Here is a 19,555-nt window from a genome sequence, read left to right as displayed (position 1 = left end):
AGGGATGCATGTTTTTGAAAACTAATGAATATTATAATTTATCTAACAAATTTTCATGAATAATCAAAATATAATTAAGAGCAAATCTCCAAAATAGCACCTTTCTAAGTTTATATCACAAAAATAGCACTTAAAAACTAAAATGACCAAAATAGCACATTTCTAAGTTTATCCTTTGAAAATTTTAATTTTTTTTATTTTTCAAAATTTGAAATCTTATCCCCAAAACCTCATTTCTCAACTCTAAACCCTAAACCCTAAACCTTAAATCCTAAACCCCACCCTTTAACTCTAAACCCTAAGTTTGTGACTTTTGATAAAACATTAAGTGCTATTTTTGTGACTTTTGACCTTGAGTGCTAGTTTGGGAACATAAACTTGATTTAGTGCTATTTTTGTTTTTTTCTCTATAATTAACATAGGTTTTTTATTACAAAATATTTCTATGAATTGTAAACATATTGTTTTAAAAGCCATGCTTTTAAACAAAGTTAAGCCACGTTACTTATCTTGATAGTTTGTAGGATTTTTTACTATTAAATTTACAATTGATTTTTGATTTTTTTAAATAGTTTCTTATTATTATTTAACGATTTTATAAAGATAATTGGTTTTATTTAAAATATTATTTCTTTTATGTTTTAGATAGCTGTTAAACTATCCACTAAAAACTTGAAAAAAATTCAAAATTAATTGCAAAAATGATTAGAAATTAACTTATTAGTTTTGAGTTGACACATGAGGCTCTCAAACGATTATTTTTTTTCACATGGAATTGAAAGGTTAAACGGTTTGCATCTTACCTAACTACTCCATTCATCTTCAACGTACCTTCTCCGACTTCACTCGAACAAATCTCAGCCAGAAATTTATTTGATTCTTCAATAAGATTTGGTTTCTTATACATGTCTGCAGCAAAAAAAAAAAAAAAAAAAAAAAAAAACTGAACAATATATTTATGCTATGTGGACTCATTATGCCCCACCGGCCACCATATATACCTGTAGTTTTTTTTCCTGTAGATTATGGAAACTCTGCAACAAAATCATCAAGGAATCTCTCCAAAATCATCGTACCAATATCCAACTCTTCCCGACGTGATTTCCAACTCAAGCGTAATTGATGCTCTGAAAGAGGTTCAAAGACTATCGATCAAATATACAGGATCTGAAAAACTTGTGGACAATAAACTTCTAAGTATTAATCCATGAGATGAATGGTAAAAGTTTCCAATTGGTGTAGAAAAATAAGATATTAAGAAACTTATCAAGATCAAAATTGAATTTAGGAGAAATGAAAGGATTAGTTGTTTTGTTTCCTTGAGAAAGTCAAGATGTTAGAAGAATGTTTTTAACGAAAGGATTAATTTATGTTATAAACAGTTTTATATGAGAGAGGTGAACATCGTGGTTTCAAAACGAAGTGAAAAAGGTAGAATCGTGGGTGGGAATGAGGAACAAAACCGATGATACAGTTAAATCAAAAGAAAATTATATCAGTGATGCATTTAGTTTTGTTTTTCCAATTAATTTTAAAGCACAATCCATGTGTCAGAATTTTATTAGCCATGTGACTTGTGCTTTAGTATATAAAGTATAAAAGATAAAACCTTCAAGAGACCATTGATTCTTCTTTTGTTACTCTCTGAACATACAGCTCGTTCCGCCTCTCAACATGGAAACTTTTAAGTTGATGCATTGTTTGAATCTAATGGTTACATACATCACTTTATCAGGCTGCATATTCTTTCTGGAGTTTCTTAAAAGAAACGACTTCTAAAACAAATCAAAATGTGATACCTAACTGCTGAAGGAGATCTATATTCACATTAGAATCTTAAAGCAGACAAGAATCCTAACTAAGGAGGTTATGTCTGGTTATTATGAGTTCCATGTTCAAAAGTCTTTCTGAACTTCCAGAACAGAGAAAAGAATGTAATAAAGGAAGTGGCTTCTGTTAATGCTGTATGAATCATCTCCGCATCATCATCATTTCATAAGAATGCACCTAGGAACACATCACAATCAAAGATTGCAGAAATTATAAGCCTTTATAACCCACCAAACTAAATCAGTTTCATCTTGAAGTAAACAAATAATTTGTGCAATCATAAAAATAATTCTACATCATACATGAGTTAATAACAGTTTGCATTATCTTTCCCGCTAAAATTCTCTCCTCTACAATCCTTCACTCTAATCAAACATTTGTTAAATGAATTACAAAGTAGTTAAGCATCTGTCATTGAGTTTCTTTCTGTCTGATAAATTGCCTTCTCTTGAGAACCAAGAAGACAACAACCAACACCTGCAACATTGCTATTAACCCAACAAAGACCAGTCCCACAGTCTCCCCTTTGTTTAATCCACCTCTCTTATGCTTCTCCGGAGACCCCCCAAACCGCCGTGGCTCAGGAGGCGGTGGAAAAGGTTCTGACTTTGGACTCCGCCGCGGTGGAGGATGAGGTGGTGGCGAAGATAGAGGCGCAATTGAATCCGAGACTGGAGAAGGAGCAGGAATGTCTGTCACATTGTCAAGTGGAGGCGGCGGTGGTGGTGGTGGCGGCGGTGGTGGAGGCGGAGGCGGCGGTGGAGGAGATTGTGTAAAGAGAGGCGGTTCTTGTGATTTGACGAGGAGGAAACAATGGATGGTGAAAGATAAGGCGAGAATCAAAATGTGAAGAATCAAGGAACCCATTTTCATGAGATTGAATCCAAATGTGGCATCAAAGGAACAATCTTTCTCTGTTTCCTATTTGACATAGAAAGAGAGAAGCGGGTTAATATTATTTCCCGGGAAAAGACAGAGAGAAGAATAACAGACTTGCTTCTTAGAGCTAAATATGGTTACTAAGTACTATTAACGATTAATAGATATACCGGGATAAGTCTTGTTTGCCTTCGTCCATGGTGAATTTATTTGTATATATTATCAACTATTTTTTTTTATATATTTGATCATTTTATTTATACGTATACAATGTTTTTTTCCTGCTATTATATAATTTCTTTCTGATTGACCGGATCAAGTTTTATTAAAAATTATAGAACTAAACTATAATTAATATATCATGGATTGATCGGATTAGACATTAAACAAATTATGACACAAAAGCCTAATTTTTTGCCACCGAACACATTCTTGAAAAAATGAACAGTAATGTTTCTACAGTTGAATTATTTTGACATTTGTCTTTCATATGGTTTTGAAAGGTTTCAGATCAACCATCGAAATGATACATGTCATTTTAATGTTGTTAGTCGTATGTTTAAGGAAGACTTACATTTTTTGTAATTTAAAGCTGTTTAAAATATTCAAAATATAACATATAAGAAAAATATAACAGATAATGTTTCCTCATTTTGTAATTTAAAGTCGTTTAAAAAAAATTTAAATATAACATATAAGAAAAAATCTAATTTTTGTATTATATGGTTAATATAATTGTTTAATTTTTTAGTTAATAATATAAAATTAAACAAAAATAAAGAATGATGCAAAAATTGTTATCAAATCTTTATTATTCATAGTCATTAATTTTCGTTTATATGTTAGTCATATTAGGTAATTATGTAGTTTTTATTTAAGGAAAAAATACACGCTTCTTATATTTTGGGTTAATATAATGTTTCCTAGTAATTGGATTTGGACCAACATTTTTTCAATTGATTCTTAAGTTGCCGCGTAAGCTAAATTGACATTCTAATTAAGTGACACCTAAGCAAAATCTCTTTTTAATTAATACAAATTTAAAGTTACAACTTTTTAAATGATTCTTAATTAATATATAGGGGATAATACTCCATCCGTTTCAGAGTAATCCATATTTTAGAAAAAAAAATTGTTTCTGAAAGATTCATATTTTACCATTTCAATGTATGTAATAATTACAAATTTAATGTATGTAATAATTACAAATTGCAAATTTCAAAAACATTAATTGTATTTACTGAACTTTGATTGGTTAAAAATCAAGAAAATAGTTAAACACGGAAAAACAATGTATTTATTGTCAAAAATTTACGTGTTTTCTTAATAAGTGTGAAAACTATAGAATATAGGGAAATTCTTACAAATATCACATTCATAGTCTCAATTTCATGTTTACACTAACCACTTTCATTCTCAAGAAAAGTAAAAGACACTTATAGTCATAGAGTTAGCTAATCTAAACTTAGGGTTTAGAATTGAGGGGTGGAGTGAGGTTTTTGGAATGTGAAATTTATGATTCTAATAAATGTATAAATAAATAGTTTAAAAATATATATAAAAAAAATAAATAGTTTCAAACATAGTTTTCGATTTTCAAAAAAAAAATTTGAAAAAAGAAATTAAAATTTGTTTTATAAAAATGTTCGAATTTGAAAAAGTATAATTCGAAACCCTAAAATATAATGTTTTAAAAAAAATTAAATTTTTATTTATTTAAATAATGATTTATTATATATATAGAAAACAAAAATATAAGAGTCTTATGACACTTAATAAAAAAATATTTTTGAAAAATGTCTCTTCAGTGGTGATAAAAATGAAAATGGTACCATAAAAATGGTAAATATGAAATTTCCCATCGAATAATTATTTTGAAAAGGAGGGAGTAACCTAATCTCCTTTTTAAGTTGAAAATGAACCGAGCCTCTGATTAACGATGATAACGATTTATAATAGAGGATAACCAAACTTTTTTTGTGTTTGGTAATCAGAATAACAAAAGTTGTAACATCTTCTCTTTTAAGATAATTAAAGCTAACATATTTGTTGGCAAGTGGCAACACACATATTTAAGTGAAACAAAAAATATTTTATTTTCTGAAAATCAAAAGAGGAATAACAGTCAAAGTAATAAAAAAAAAATCAATGATAACATTGGACTGTTGTAGGTGGACGAGGTAACCATAGCCATATGTCGTGGTGGTTGCGGTGTGATAAAACTATTTTTTAAATATTTATAATAGTGTATAATCGTTTTATTTTTTCGTAATTTTAAATATTTATAAAAATTATTTCCCATTTATAAAGGCCAAGATATGTCAAACATGACCAAGAAGTTAGATTGGAAGTTGAATGTGTCTTAATTTGCCAATTCTTTCTTTTGCAAAAGATCTCACCTTAAATCCTTTCCAGATTAGAATTATTATTCCTTTATATATTTTCTAAGGTCAACAATTTCTTTTTTTTGTTAATGTTTCTTTTTACAACTTTTTGGTTAATGTTAAGATTTCAGGTCAACTACTCACATATATATAGGCATGCATTTAACATCTAAAACTTATAACATCAAAACTTATACCATTCAAAGAATAGCTATGTCAAAGTTTCAACTTGCTGCCCTTGTCATCTCATGTTTTCTCCTGTATGCTTCTCAATCAAAGGGTAAACCTTTTTATTCTTCTTATTTTCAGTCCAACACCATTTTTTTCTTGAATATTTGCCACACACGTTTCCAATACAAATTTTTTTCTTGATATAAAGAACATCAAGAAAAATAAGCAAACATTGTCTTCGGGTCCGAGCCTCACGATATTTAGAATAAAAATGGCAAACATTGTCTAAAAACTTTTTTTTTTCAAAAAAAAAAACATTGTCTAAAAACAATTATGTTATTTCGTCCAATCGAAAACGTATTAAAATAATAATATTGGTTGTTGTTTTTGCAAGTGATAGCATTGAACTTGAACACAAAACAAATCGGATATGAAGACGAGTGTATCTACAGAGGCTCGTGCAGGTTCAGCTACGAATGTAAGAGTCGATGTGGACCGCCTGAGTTCCCACATGGAACTCTTGGTTTATGCATGCTCAGTCCAGATGGTTCTAAATATCTTTGTTGTTGTACTCCCTATACTAAACATTAGTTGTAACTTTGGTTAGATTATTATCATATAAAATTTAAAGGAAAAATGAATTGAAAAACATAAACTCTTTATAAATAATACCTAGCAATTTCTGAATATATTGTTTCTCTAGCATATAAAATATAAATACTGTAAAATAAATTCAAATCATTTTTAAAAGTGTTTATTTTGAACTGTCTTTTGTTTCTGTTACATTATCTTTGATAACATATTATGCAATTTGTGTTGATAGTAGAAATCCAAAATCCATTGAAGGCAAATCATGCCAGTTAACTTCAATCACACCAAATCCACCTTACTATATTGAGTGGATCTAGTGGACAATTAATTCACCACCTGCTTTTTAATCTCACTGTAAAATATGAACAAAAAAACATCCTTCAAGGGCAGAGAAGGAGAAAACTAGGGAGAAAATATTAAACCAATATAACATTCCAGATTAAAATCTCATAGTCAAACAACTTTAAATAACATAATTGATGCTGGTATGAGATAATTAACTCACCCCAACATTCAAAAGTTTTAAAGATCATAACGGATGAAACACCGGAATCCATAACATAAATACATAATAATGTCATTCATAAAGTGAGAAGACGGTGATGAAGATGCATAACTTCAGCTCATTTACGATTAGACACATTCTCACCGTATATAAATAAACACTATAAAGAGATATACTTTTATTCGATCTTGTTTTGTTCATTAATTCATTAAGTAATGAGAACCAACTTTGTTTGATCAAAAAAAAAGAAAGAGAAGCACCTTTATCATTCTTGAATGCTATATATTTTGTCTGGTCTACCATCTCCATTGCTTAAGAATGTTTTTCCGTATGAGTGCTTAACAGGTAACTCTCTTGCTTACACACAGTTAAAAATGTTTGGTTGTTTGTGTTATGCATCTACATTAGGTCTGTTCGTTTCATCACCGCTGCTTCCAGCGGCGGTGTTCAAAATAATACGGCAACGGAGACAAAAAAAAAACAGAAACAAAAGTTAAAACAGCCGCCGATTGATGATGCTGAACACACTGCGGCTGGAAATTCAAAGACTTTGATGATGCTATAAAATTTAGCGACACAAAAGCTGGAGGAAGCGGGCATTTTTGATAAATTCGGCGGCAACCGTTAGAAAGATGATGCCTTTGATTATTTGTTTTCCTTTTATAATTTTAACCGTCGGAAACTGCAGCAGCGTCGTCGACGAAAGAACAGGCCTATTGTTGAAAAATAGGAATAAATTTTCTCCTAGAACTCTTCTTTGTGTTTTTCTAGGCTATCCTATGGGGTATAAAGACTATAAACTTTTGAACTTAGAGTCTCGTTCGGTTTTCATTTCGAGAAATGTTGTGTTTCATGAAACTGATTTTCTTTTTAAAACGACTGATCTTTTGAATGAGACTGTAGATATGTTTCCAAACACTATATTGCCAATGCCTTCTCCCTTGCATTTTGTGGATTCCATGCCTTTGCCATCGATGCATTCTGAGTGTTCTGTACATGACACATCTGCCAGTTCTTCTCATGTTCCGCCTGTGGTTGTTGAAACTGAAACACATGATACTGATGTTAATGTGGAACATGTAGCTAGACTTAAACAAACTACTAGAGCTCCAAACTATCTTTCCAAGTATCATTGTAACCTTGTTCCTTTTCTTTCCACTTCTAAACACATATCCTCTATTTCACAAGATCTTGTTCCTGTTTTTCCCACTCCATATCCCATCTCTTCTGTTCTTTCTTATGATAGCTCATCTCCTTCCTTTCAAGTTTATACTCTTGCTTATACCTTTGAACGTGAACCAAAGAATTTTAAGCAACCAAAGAATTTCAAGCAAGCGATGACTTCTGATGTCTGGAATAAGTAATGAGAACCACCTTTATCATTCTTGAATGCTATAGATCTTGTCTGATCTAGCATTCGAAATTACAGAGGCTAATTACGAGGTTTTATTTCTTTGAATTACTTCTGGATACCATTTAAATATAAACGGATCTCAGATTCTTTTTCCATTCTAAGAGAACCATTTTCAATTTTCCTAATAATACTCTTAATTATATCAATGTCAAGTTCATTGCATTATAATGTACTCCCTCTGTTTCCTGATTCTGAATCTCAAACACAGGCCCAACAAAAATAAAAAGACGAGAATTGAAGATCTAGTTTTTAGAACTTTGATGTGGTCTTTATTTACATGTATGTAGAGTGAAAAATATCAAGTCCATTGCTACATTATGTACAGCAACTTCCATCTGAAAGTCACCAGAGCATCCATCAAGACCCTGAAACGAAAAACTCAGAGACTTTAAGCTCTCATATATCACTTCACTCATCATCAATTATGCATAGATGTGTATTAGATCTTGGTGGATAAACTTCTACAATTGAATGCTAAGTTAAAGCCGAAAAAGAAAGAGAGTTAACAGCATGAAAAATGTGCTTACACGGCCTGAGAACACTGTAGACTGTAGTAGTATATAGGGATTTATCCCCACGCCATTGAAAACGCATAGTTAACCACCAGTTTACCATCAAAGCCAAAGTTCTGCAAATACCAAAACCCCAACTACATAACATAAGCAAATAGGCATATCATTTCCAAGGTAATACTAGAAACAGAGATTTTTTTTTGTGATACACAAATGGGTGCGAAGTGAAAAGACTTACCTTGTATAGATCGTTTACTGATTCATCAGGATTTGGCGAGAAAGCACTGTTCACATAGACAAACTTAAACAAAGAAAGAAAGAAAACGACATAACTGGTTACAATCGAACTCCAAAGATCCATACATACACACATAGAAGAAGGAGAAGCTGTGTTTTATTACCAATGAGTCAGAATGAAGCTGTCTTCTTAAAAAGTCAATCACTTTAGCAAATTTATCAGTTCCTGGGATCTGTTCACACGACAACGAAACTTATCAGTCAAGAAAGATCATCGCTTTTCTGGAAGAACTGATCAAACCCTAAACCTAAAAGCCCTAAATAGCGTGGAAGGTGAAGCGATTTCATACCTTGAATTTAGATTGTTTGAGAATAGGAGCGCCTCCAGTAGCTCTCAGATGAACAACAACTGTCATATACATAGAAACCCTATAAATCAATCAAAATCGAAACTGAAATTGACGAAATTGAATCGGTTCATAGATGAATTCGATTGTTTGAATTTGGTTAGATGAATCAAAGCCTCGCCTTTACGAACAGAGCTCGGTGACTCTGTCTCCGCCATTGATGAATGATTCCAAGGAGAGAGAGAGAGAGAGAGAGCTGAAGAAGGAAGACGTCACTCTTTCGTTCACGTCTGCGATTGACGATTATATTTTGGGCTTTTAAAGCCCAGGTTAAATTAGGCTTTAAAACGAATTAAATAAATTTAAACTGTAACAAACATTGAACCGAAGATTTTAAACCACATCGCTCATTGGTTATAAGTCCAATTTGCATGAATTTATTTGTTTCACACTTCAAGATCAACTGTTGCCCAAAAAAAAAAAACACACTTCAAGATCAACTTGACCCTCATCACTTAATAACAAAAATTATGAAAATAGCATATAAGAAAAATATTTAAAGTAACATTAATTAAAGAATAAAATGATTAAATTATTCCAAATTCTAAGGTTTTATTTTAACTTTGTCCTCTAAATACTAGACATTATATAATAATCAATAGAAATAAACTCAATTATAAAATTTATTAAAAATAAACTTTTATAATAATCAATAAACATAAACTAAAATTTTATTAAGATAAAATTTATTTTAACTTTGTCCTCTAAATACTAAAGATTGTTGATATTTTGGAAATTTTTCTCTTATGTGCTATTTTGTAACAAAAATGTTTAATGTTATCCTATGATATTTTCTAGGGAAATTCCAATTTTATCTCAAATTTGATCTTATTTTTTAAATTTACATTTAAATGATAATCACTTTCATAAATTCATTAAGTTTATTATAAAAAAAAGACAAATTAACCCTCTTAATCATTTATAGATGCAAGAATTATTTATAAAAGTTTATAAATCCACCCACACTCCTAAATCCTAAACCTTAAACCATAATCACTAAATTTAAAACCCTAGAGTGTTTTTGATCGAATGTATTTTAAAAAAGCAGTACCCAACATAATGTATGTCAAGTAACTTCTCAAAATTTTCTTCTTTTTGGCCAACAAAAAAAATATTTTACCTATTTATAAAAGATAAAATTTTGGATTTAGTTATTTTAACATGATATGTTTAGTCGATAAACATGGTGGAATTTTGTGTTACAATTGCGGTTAAAAGCTCGACTATTGCTATTGCTTAGGGGTGGGTAAAAAACGAACAAAACCAAACCAATCCAACAGAACCAAACTAAAGTAAAGTAAATGTCGAACCTGTTTGGTTAAAAGTTTTATCAACTGAAATATAATTTTTTGTTTGGTTTTAAACCGAACCTAAAAGTCGATTTTAAAAAAAACTAAATTAACTAAATATACTAATAATATTAAGATTTAAGATATTTAATCATTTAATGTAAAAACTAAAAAATTAAACATAATTTTATATATTCTACTTCTAAATGAATAGTGGAAAAAAACTAAAACTAAAATAAAAATATGAATCTCTTACATTAACATCAAACCCAAAAATATTGCCTATTATATTTATCTTAGGTTTGAAAGTAATTGCATCTTTTATATTTTTATTGAGATCTTTGGTTTTATGTTTAAATATGAAGAAAATAATGATTTAGTGTTGCTTTGTTTTATGTTTTTATATTGTAACCAAAATAGAAAAAAAAAACTAAAAAAATTAACTCGATTAAACTCAACATACACAAATAAAAAAAAAAGAACTAAAACCAAACTGAATTAAAACCGAATTCAACCGTACACAAACCAAACCAATCTAATTTGGATTGATTTTGGTTAAAATTTTAATTAACTCAGTTGGTTAAAATTTTATTAAACCCAAATAAATCAAATCGAACTGGATACAAAATTAAGCCGAAATATCCACCCTAGTCTTGCTAGTCTTTAGTCCATAGAGTTGATGTCGATTAAATTATCTTCGACCATAACTATAATACTATTAATAAGAATAGTTGAAAACAAATTTCTGTGTACTTGGAACATTATTTTCTTTTGTCTCCATTTTACTTGTGGCATATGAGAGAAGACAAATTTAATATTAATTAAACAGATAAAGATGAATTGGACTGATTTATCAAAAATATGAATTTGGACTGATCGACCAACAAACAACAACTATTATTTGTTCCTAATTTATCCAAAAGTTGATGCATATGATTGATTTAACCTAATGTTTTCTCTGGATCCTTGTAAATGCAGCACTAATTTGAATTAGAGGACATTTTGTTTTATTTCATACGTGGAACAAGAACCCCAAAAAAGTACACATACTATTACTGGCACTAATTTATCTCGCAACTCTTTTTTGTCCGATCTCATGACTTTTACACTTGGGAAAGTTAACAAAAAATTACAAAAATATTGGGATTAATGGAAGAATCTTTCTACTGGAATGTGAAACGAAGTGGTGTTGATACAACGCCGTATCATCTTTCAGACAAAAGCTGCACGTCAGTGACAATCATCGTCTTGGGCATCCAACAAAACAAAGCATTCTTCTTTTTACTTTGTTTTTTTCGGGTTTAGCATATTTCACATTTGCCCCTTTTTCTTTTACAAAAATATCATTCAACATTTCTATTTCTAATACTGTTATTGCAATTATTAAAGCGTTTTTGTTGTTGTTTTTTCAAATATAGCGTTTACACACCGTTTAAATCTTTTATCAAAAAAATATAGCGTTTACATCAAAATATATTGTAACTTCAAACTGTTGAATGACGACAAAATAAACATATTTAATTTCATTCATCAAATAAAATACTTACGGTGACAAGTAACAACTCAATTATATGCATTTTTCAATATTCTATTTTTGGCTTTGTTCATATTATTTATATATCCCAAATGAAGAAGGATTCCTTGATTTTATATTTAAATTAAATATGTCTCTATATATGAGATGAGTTTAAAAGATAAAATAAGTAAAACTATCATCAAAATTATTCTAAGCACAACAGAAAATATTAATTATATCGAAATAAATACTTTAGAGTTTATAAAAAAAACTTTTTAAAAAAAGTATCTCGTTAAAACATAAAGTCAAAAGTCAAAATGTCAATATAATTTTATTTTAAAGTAGTCTACAAGTAACATAAATCTAATATCAAATCGATTGAAGAGTCATTTTATTGTTAAAAATTTAACCTAAAACAAAATAGAAAGCCTCAAATATAATGCTATGAATTTATGTTTGTTTTGAAATTTTGAAATTTCTGATACTGAAAGACTTTCTCAATAATTAATTTGACATGTTATTTCTCAAAAAGTATTGTAGCACATTTGTAATCACATCTTAAAAAGAAGGGTTCACACGTGTGCACGCGCGACAACCAGTAGACATAAGAGGCCACCCGTCATGTTCGGGCAAAAGTCATATCCACTTGTTTTGGTCTCTGTATGTAGCTACCTATCCACGTTGCCCTCTTAAATTGAAAACTCTTACTCTGTCTCTTTCATTTTGTTTTCTCCAGAAATATCAGACTTTTGTTCATTCAGAAACCATCGCTATATCAGATGTTATGTTCGTAAATCGTAATACACACAGACCATATCATTTAAGACGCAAATTTGTTGTATTTGAAACTGAAAATAGCGTGACACAGAAACGTAAACACATGATAGTTATTTTCCGTCTTTTTTTTTGGGGTCTAAATGTTAAGATTTTCCGTGTTTTGTTCATCATTAATATTGTTTGTTTAGTGTTTCAACTCTATTGGTATAATAAAGATTTCTATTGGTATGATAAAGATTTTTCCAAAATTATTCTACCTCATTTCTCGAAATTGTAGGAGAAATAAACTACAACCAGGATATTTGGCATTGTAGCATTCTGGTATGAATGTGTTGATGATCACTTACTTTTATGGTTGTGGCACCAATCCAAACTCAAAGATGCTAATTATACAAGTACTTATTTCAAAATTTTAAAGGTGCTATAATCAATGACGCTTGTAACAAAATTGATAGTATGTAGATTTATAAGACTCCATAACTTTTTTGATGATACAAAAACAAAACAGGTAACTATATATTGCTAAAACTGTTATTTTACTGATATTGTTAAAATGTTAGATTTAATTAATATAAATGGAAAAAAATAATATAAATGAACCATCCGATAAGTAGTCCAGCTCCGAAATAGTACCGTAATTTAGCTATTCAAGTTTTGAGTAATAAAAACAAATTTTGCGTGCAACAAAAGCAAACGTAACCTACCTATTGGAAGCATTGTATCTCGTCGATCTGAAATTTGGTAAATCTACCTTGTTTAATATATGTACAAATGTTTATGAGCATCAAAATAATCCGCTATATTGTTTTGTAAGTCTGAACAAATCGGCAAGATGTGTATCAAAACCATTTCATCGCGAGCATTCTGATGGGTTAAGGACTTAAGGCACCAGTGGCGGATGCAGAATCATATTTAGATGGGGGCACATGACCCCATTCCTCATCACTTGCGTCCGCCACTGTAAGGCACAGTAAGTGCATGAGAATGACGAGTCGTGTCGTGCATGCATGGTTGTTCTGGGACATGGTTTGGCCCTAGAGTCCTCTTTTATTAAATATACGTAAACTTGTGGTGTAGTTTTACGTATGATATGTTTTTTTTTTTTTTTTTTTTTTTACGTATGATATGTTGCTGTCCAATTGCTTTTATTGATTGATATGTTCACCAACTTCTTGCTTATAACGGTCCACCTGCAAACTGTAGAACGACATACAATTTCTCGTTTTGATTATATTTTCAACATATTATATTGTTTGGAGTGTTAGCTCTCTAATTTTATTGACATAACGGATCACATATTCTATTTAATATGGTTAGCAACTTAGCATAAGCGAGATTTTGCATGTATTCCACACTTAGATAAACATGAATTTCATGACCAAATATCTAAATTATACCAAATAAAACTACTTGAGTTTGCTTGTTAATTACATCACTGGATTGGTATATATGTTGAGTGATGTCAATCTAATTTTATTAGGCTGCATTGCATAACTTAGACCATCTCCAGACACCAAAACACCATCTCCAGACACCAAGACACCAAATTTGGTGTAATTTCATCTTCAATAATACATCAAAATTGATACTATCTCACCAAATGAATAGTGTTAGCGTGTTTTTTATGCTCCTTTTGTATAGGATTTTGTAGTGGCTCTACGGATTATCCTTTTTTCTTCTTACTTGTTTTATTTTTTGAGAAAGTGTACTTATTAAACTAAGAATGTTTTAAATGCTATATCAGTGTATCGTATCATTAGGCTATATATGATTAAGCTATTAATAAACCTTATTTGTTTCTATACATGTACGATGACTTCATATTCGGCGTCCGACTTAAGTGGTAAGAACTATTGCTATAAGATGCATAGTACAAGAGTCATTGTTGAATTTTTAACATACATGGTAGATTAGTTTTTTCAAATATGATGGATAGGAGTTTAACTTATTAAATTAACTTAGTTTTTTTTTTAACTTACATATACATACGAGAATTACATGAGTCTAATATAATTGTAATCTTCATTAAAGTCGCACTTGGGACAAAAACAAGTCAATTTAGCTAACAAATTGTGGTAAAAGAGAATCAAATTATTGGATACTCTTGTCCATGACATTTGAGACCATGTCTCTGTCACTCTTGTCCCCTATCTTATTTATCATGATTAATATTCAGTAAAATCAACTCAAATAATTACTTTTCTCATTAATTTATTTTAAATTTAAAGTAGTTCCACGAAAGTAAAACAACAGAAGCATTGGTAAGTGAATTCCATCTTGGGGGAGATTGTGGAAGTGCGGTTACTAGTTACTCCCTCCACCTCATAAACTCCCTCCATCTCATAAACGATTTTTGCACGCAATAATTTTTTTTATTTTATTCCTGTTTAGTACTGTTTGATTTTATTAATTAATAAATTAAAATTAAAAGTTAAAAACTATAAATTTATTTAATATTTACATTAAAAATGTAAAATGACATTTATAATAAAATAAATTTGAAGCATCTTCACAGACATGTCTATTTCACCGAGCCTCTCTCCCTTAAAACACTTAATATGAAATAAGTGGAGTAGTGAATTTTTTTTGGTCAACTACTGGTTAGTGAATTTAAATTATGATATGATTTTAAATTTTGAAAAATTAATTATATTGTTATAGGATACAGCATATTATTAGAACTTGAAACCATCAAACAATTTACTAGCTAGTAAAGAAAGCCGGATATTCTAAGACTCCATAATTGATTGGTTGGTAATTAAACTAAACTAGAACTCGGCGCGGATTTTTGTTTTCATTTATTTTTATGTAAATATTTTGTTTTTAATTTTAAATTGGTATATATTATAATCTATATGTCTATCAATTTTTAAAACATAATAAGTTTACGGTATATTTTTTTCATTAAATAGATTGTTTTAAACTTTCACAAGTATTCATATCTTTTTCTATATATATATTTTCGGATTATTATTTCATTATTAGAATCGTAACTGTATCTATAAAGATTAGTAAAATATTGTTTTATTGTCATATTCAAAGATATTGTAACATTTCACAAATTTAGAAAGTTATTTAAAAATTAAATTTTTTGCTTCATAGATTTATATTATCGAGTAAATAATTAAACATTTAGTTTTTGTTTAATTTTTAAAATAAACTATATAGTTTAAAAAAAAAATTCATTGGTTTAAGGTGGTAAAGATTAATCATTGTTAGATAATATGATTTTTGTTATTTAAAAAAAAATCTTTATAATTTTAAAAGTTAACATCGATAAATATTTAAATAATTAACATATGAAGGTATAGTATTACAACATTAAATTATATCTATTTAATTTATATTATCTATAAATCTAATGAACCATCTATTGTTTAAATCCAATTATTGATAGCCCAATAAAAATTTCTTGTAGGCCCAAAATTTCAATGATAAAATTAGAGATTAAGTGTAATATGACTTCTTAGTAATATGTCTATTAGATTCATTTTTTTAAAAATCACACATAAATCAAAATTGTGAATTCTGGTTTAATATATATAAGAGGAGTAGAGTCGTACTTATTTGCTCCAAAGTGTTGAAAATACAAACCAATGATAATGTTTAAAAAAAAAAAAAAAGTAAACCATAATAAATATTATTTTTATGAGTGGATCCCAACAAGTGACAGTAAATAACATCGACCTCTATTTGCTATCTAAATTATTGACAAAGGGTAGAAAAATCTGTCTTTCCTATTTTCATGTTTTTGTCATGCTTTTCAACTCCTCTCCAGAGATCTATGATCTTCATCTCAGGCACCTCTTGATATCAAAGTTCTGGCTAATTAGTCATTAATTAATCCAAATTATAACTACGAGCTGATCAAGCTAAGTCTACTAGTAGTAAACTCATTTTGTGGAAACACTACATTATATATAATTAACCTCACTCATGATAAAACTGTATTAATCCAAATTTAATTAATCCACCCCAAACCAAGTAAGTAATTATTAATATTAGAAACTAAACAATTAATTCATCTGGAGATAATACGATTCGTGTTCAAACGAGTTGTTTCGTAGACGGGAAGCTCTTCGCGATACCTTTCGATCCCTATCGACGATAGATTATCCAATTCAAACAGGTCAGAGCTCGCGCAACTCGCAGCATCATCGTCTTCTTCCTCGACGGAGATGTTGACGACGTTTTTATTCTTCTGGTAAGTTCTGATAAGCTCCTTGGCTGCTTCAATCACGCGACGATTCTCCTCCATAACTCGGCTCTCACGAGTATCCAAGCTTCGATGATGACGAGCGGAGTTCTCGTCGAGGATGACGTTGACGGGGCCGAAACGAACAGACCGTTTCGATTTTTCGCTGGACGACGTCGTTTTGCTCAAACAAGATCTGGAGAAGGAAGACGCTGACGAGCAAGTGGTGTGTGATGACGTGGCGGTGGAAACGGTTTTATTAGGTTTCTTTGTGTTTCCGGTGAAGAGAGAGTTGAGGAACGTGGCGAGACGCCCGCCGGGAGAGATCGGCTGCTTCACTTTCTTCAAATCGCTGTACATCTTCAACGCCTTCGATTTCACTTTATTATTATTATTGTTGTTAGGTCTCTCGACGGCGGTTCGAATCGGCTTAGGATGATGGTGAATCTCCGGCGGGGAACGCGAGGAGTGAGTTCGTCTGTAGAAGGAATCGGACTCGGAGGAGGAGAATCCGCTCGAGTCGGAGGAGCTGGAGCTCGAATGCTTGAAGAAAACTGGCTCGACGGTGACGGTGTTCGGATTCCTGGATCTAACGAAATCATCGGCGGTTTTGCGGCGGTTAAGGAGGATTTTCTCGAGGCAGACGCGATTCTCGTCGAGAGAGGCGGCGCGGTTCTGTTTCTTCCTCATGGAGACGTCGGAGGAGTCGTCGGTGGAGCGGTAGATTTGGTCGAGGAGAGTGGAGGAGAAGGAAGGATGGCGGTGATCTCGGCGGCGGTACTGGTGGTCTATAGTGTTGTTATCCCAAGGATCCATGAGATTCTTGAGTTTATATAGAGGAAGAAGGTAATGATAGTGTTGGAGTTTCGGGTGAAGAGCGAGAGAGAAAGTGATGAGAGAGAGAGTGATGAGAGAAGAAGCACGCTTTGTTTCTTCTTGTGAGCTGAGAGTGAGGAGGAGGAGGAGGAGGAGGAGGAGGAAGAAGAAAGTAGGGAGGGGTCTTATCAGCCAAATGTTACTCACTGCCACGTGTCTTATTATTTTCCTATGGCATTCGGTATTTACTTAGGTGGAAACTGGGTGCCAGACGGGAATATAGTTGTTGGCAACAATGTATATTACTGTATTTAACTCTTTTTGTTATTATTAACTTGGTAGGTCTTACTTTTACTAGTTAACCATGCGAGTTTTTTTTTTCCTAACATAGCTTTGTGGGAAAATAGTTTTTTATTTTCAATTAAGCTTTCGATGGGTGGTTATCTAATGAATATAAAAAATAAACAAAATAGTAAAGAAATTGAATACACAAAAGTATGAATTATTTTAGCAATATTCTCACTCAAAATTGGAGAAAATGACATGTATTTATAAGTTTGTTTATACATTAGCAAAAAAAAAAAAGAATTAAACACATGTATCAATAATTTGACAAAAACTCGATTTAGTTATTATAAAAAATATTGCATACTGTTTTTAAAAAATGGTCAAGCTTTAAAAACTAATAGTGAATATACGAAAGCACTAAAATTAATAAAACAAAAGTATAACTTGCATCTTGTTTTTAGATTCAGACATAAGTGGAAACGATTTTTCTAATTACTATTTCGTATTTTCACTAGTTCAATTCCTTTTGTTTTCTCCTGATTTTCTTATTACCTGATTCAGACGATTCAGAATTTCAGATCACTCGTTACTTTTTCCTTCTTTTTATCATTTACACAGCTTTACACAGGATTTCATGAATGTGAAATCAAATTGTGACACAACCATAACACTAATTAATATGTACAAGACAATCGGTTACAAACCTTGATCATCGGCCATAACTTTTTTTTTTTTTTGACTAAATCATCGGCCATATAACTTTAGTCGTAGTTAAAATTTGGTTGCTCCTTGCTGATTAAAAGAAACTAATCACATATTTGCTAGATAAAGAAGCACTATATGATAAACCGCGCGCATGTGGGGAGTGAGCTCTTATAATGATGTTTGTTTATGAAATGATGATTTTAACATTTTGCAACACTACAATCACTATCGATTATAAAATGATGAATACAAATGTTGGTCTCTTAAATATATCATCGTTGTTAAAGAGTTAACGTATTACATCTCATTTTAATAATTTTAAAGACTTCATATGCACACAAGGAAATTAAGTTTTGCGGCTGACACAAATCACTAAAACCAAATATGCAACATCAATTGTATAATGACGAAAAGGGGTCAGGTTTTCTGCTCTCGATTTGTCTACTATTGACTCTCCATAAGTGATTTCATTTTCTACCTATATGGAATTGTGCTTTCGTTTTCGTCTTTGTTTCATTGTTATGAGTTAAATTTCTTTTTTTAATTTTTTTTATGAATTCAGTGAATTGCATAAGTGTCAATTAAAAAAAATGGACATATGTAAAAATTAGTTTCACTCCATATACATATCTAAGAATCAAAATTTTGAAAAAAAATCACCGGCAAACTATATTAACAGGTTAGTGTTCAAATCTAATATATCAAGCTGTTATAGAATATAATTGCAGACTCCAAATATAAATGTTTGTCTAGTATATATTCACCAGCTCGGTCTAAAAATCATTTATAGAACAACAAAAAAAATTACTTATTTCACCAGTTCGGATAATATATGAATTTGAACGGGTAATATCCGAACCATAATCGATATCCGAAGATAACCAAACATAAATACACTTAACTCTATAAATCTAGTTTATTTATCTTATTTTATTCAAAATATTTATATTAATGATTCTTATTGCTCAAAATTAGATAATATACATATAATTATGGAAAAAATCATTTGTTACTCACTTAAAATACATATCAAGCTTTT

At 30.5% G+C, this 19,555-nt stretch overlaps 3 protein-coding genes and 1 long non-coding RNA gene across 4 annotated transcripts; 1 reads left to right on the top strand and 3 right to left on the bottom strand.

Moving 5' to 3' along the window:
* Nucleotides 1–2,166: 2,166 nt before the first annotated feature.
* Nucleotides 2,167–2,697, bottom strand: LOC106297384 (leucine-rich repeat extensin-like protein 3). Its single transcript, XM_013733633.1, has one exon. It carries the CDS (start codon nt 2,695–2,697, stop codon nt 2,242–2,244), a length of 456 nt encoding a protein of 151 aa, XP_013589087.1. The 3' UTR covers nt 2,167–2,241.
* A 2,592-nt stretch (nt 2,698–5,289) lies between these two features.
* LOC106299781 lies at nt 5,290–5,927 on the top strand. The gene is made up of 2 exons (XR_001261871.1): nt 5,290–5,373; nt 5,659–5,927. It is a non-coding gene; the product is annotated as an uncharacterized LOC106299781 (long non-coding RNA).
* Nucleotides 5,928–7,911: 1,984 nt separating this feature from the next.
* Nucleotides 7,912–9,171, bottom strand: LOC106299049 (ubiquitin-like protein ATG12A). Its single transcript, XM_013735182.1, has 6 exons — nt 9,052–9,171; nt 8,874–8,932; nt 8,688–8,756; nt 8,525–8,587; nt 8,302–8,402; nt 7,912–8,139 (listed from the first exon to the last, which is right to left on the bottom strand). Exons 1-5 carry the CDS (start codon nt 9,086–9,088, stop codon nt 8,343–8,345), a joined length of 288 nt encoding a protein of 95 aa, XP_013590636.1. The 5' UTR covers nt 9,089–9,171; the 3' UTR covers nt 7,912–8,139; nt 8,302–8,342.
* Nucleotides 9,172–16,327: 7,156 nt separating this feature from the next.
* LOC106298336 lies at nt 16,328–17,867 on the bottom strand. The gene has a single exon (XM_013734439.1). It carries the CDS (start codon nt 17,521–17,523, stop codon nt 16,534–16,536), a length of 990 nt encoding a protein of 329 aa, XP_013589893.1. The 5' UTR covers nt 17,524–17,867; the 3' UTR covers nt 16,328–16,533.
* Nucleotides 17,868–19,555: the final 1,688 nt, after the last annotated feature.

The sequence above is a fragment of the Brassica oleracea genome, chromosome C6, assembly GCF_000695525.1.
Source record: "Brassica oleracea var. oleracea cultivar TO1000 chromosome C6, BOL, whole genome shotgun sequence".
NCBI lineage: Eukaryota > Viridiplantae > Streptophyta > Magnoliopsida > Brassicales > Brassicaceae > Brassica > Brassica oleracea.
The sequence above is the reverse complement of the archived record's forward strand: the minus strand, read 5'-3'. Positions and strand labels throughout refer to the sequence as shown.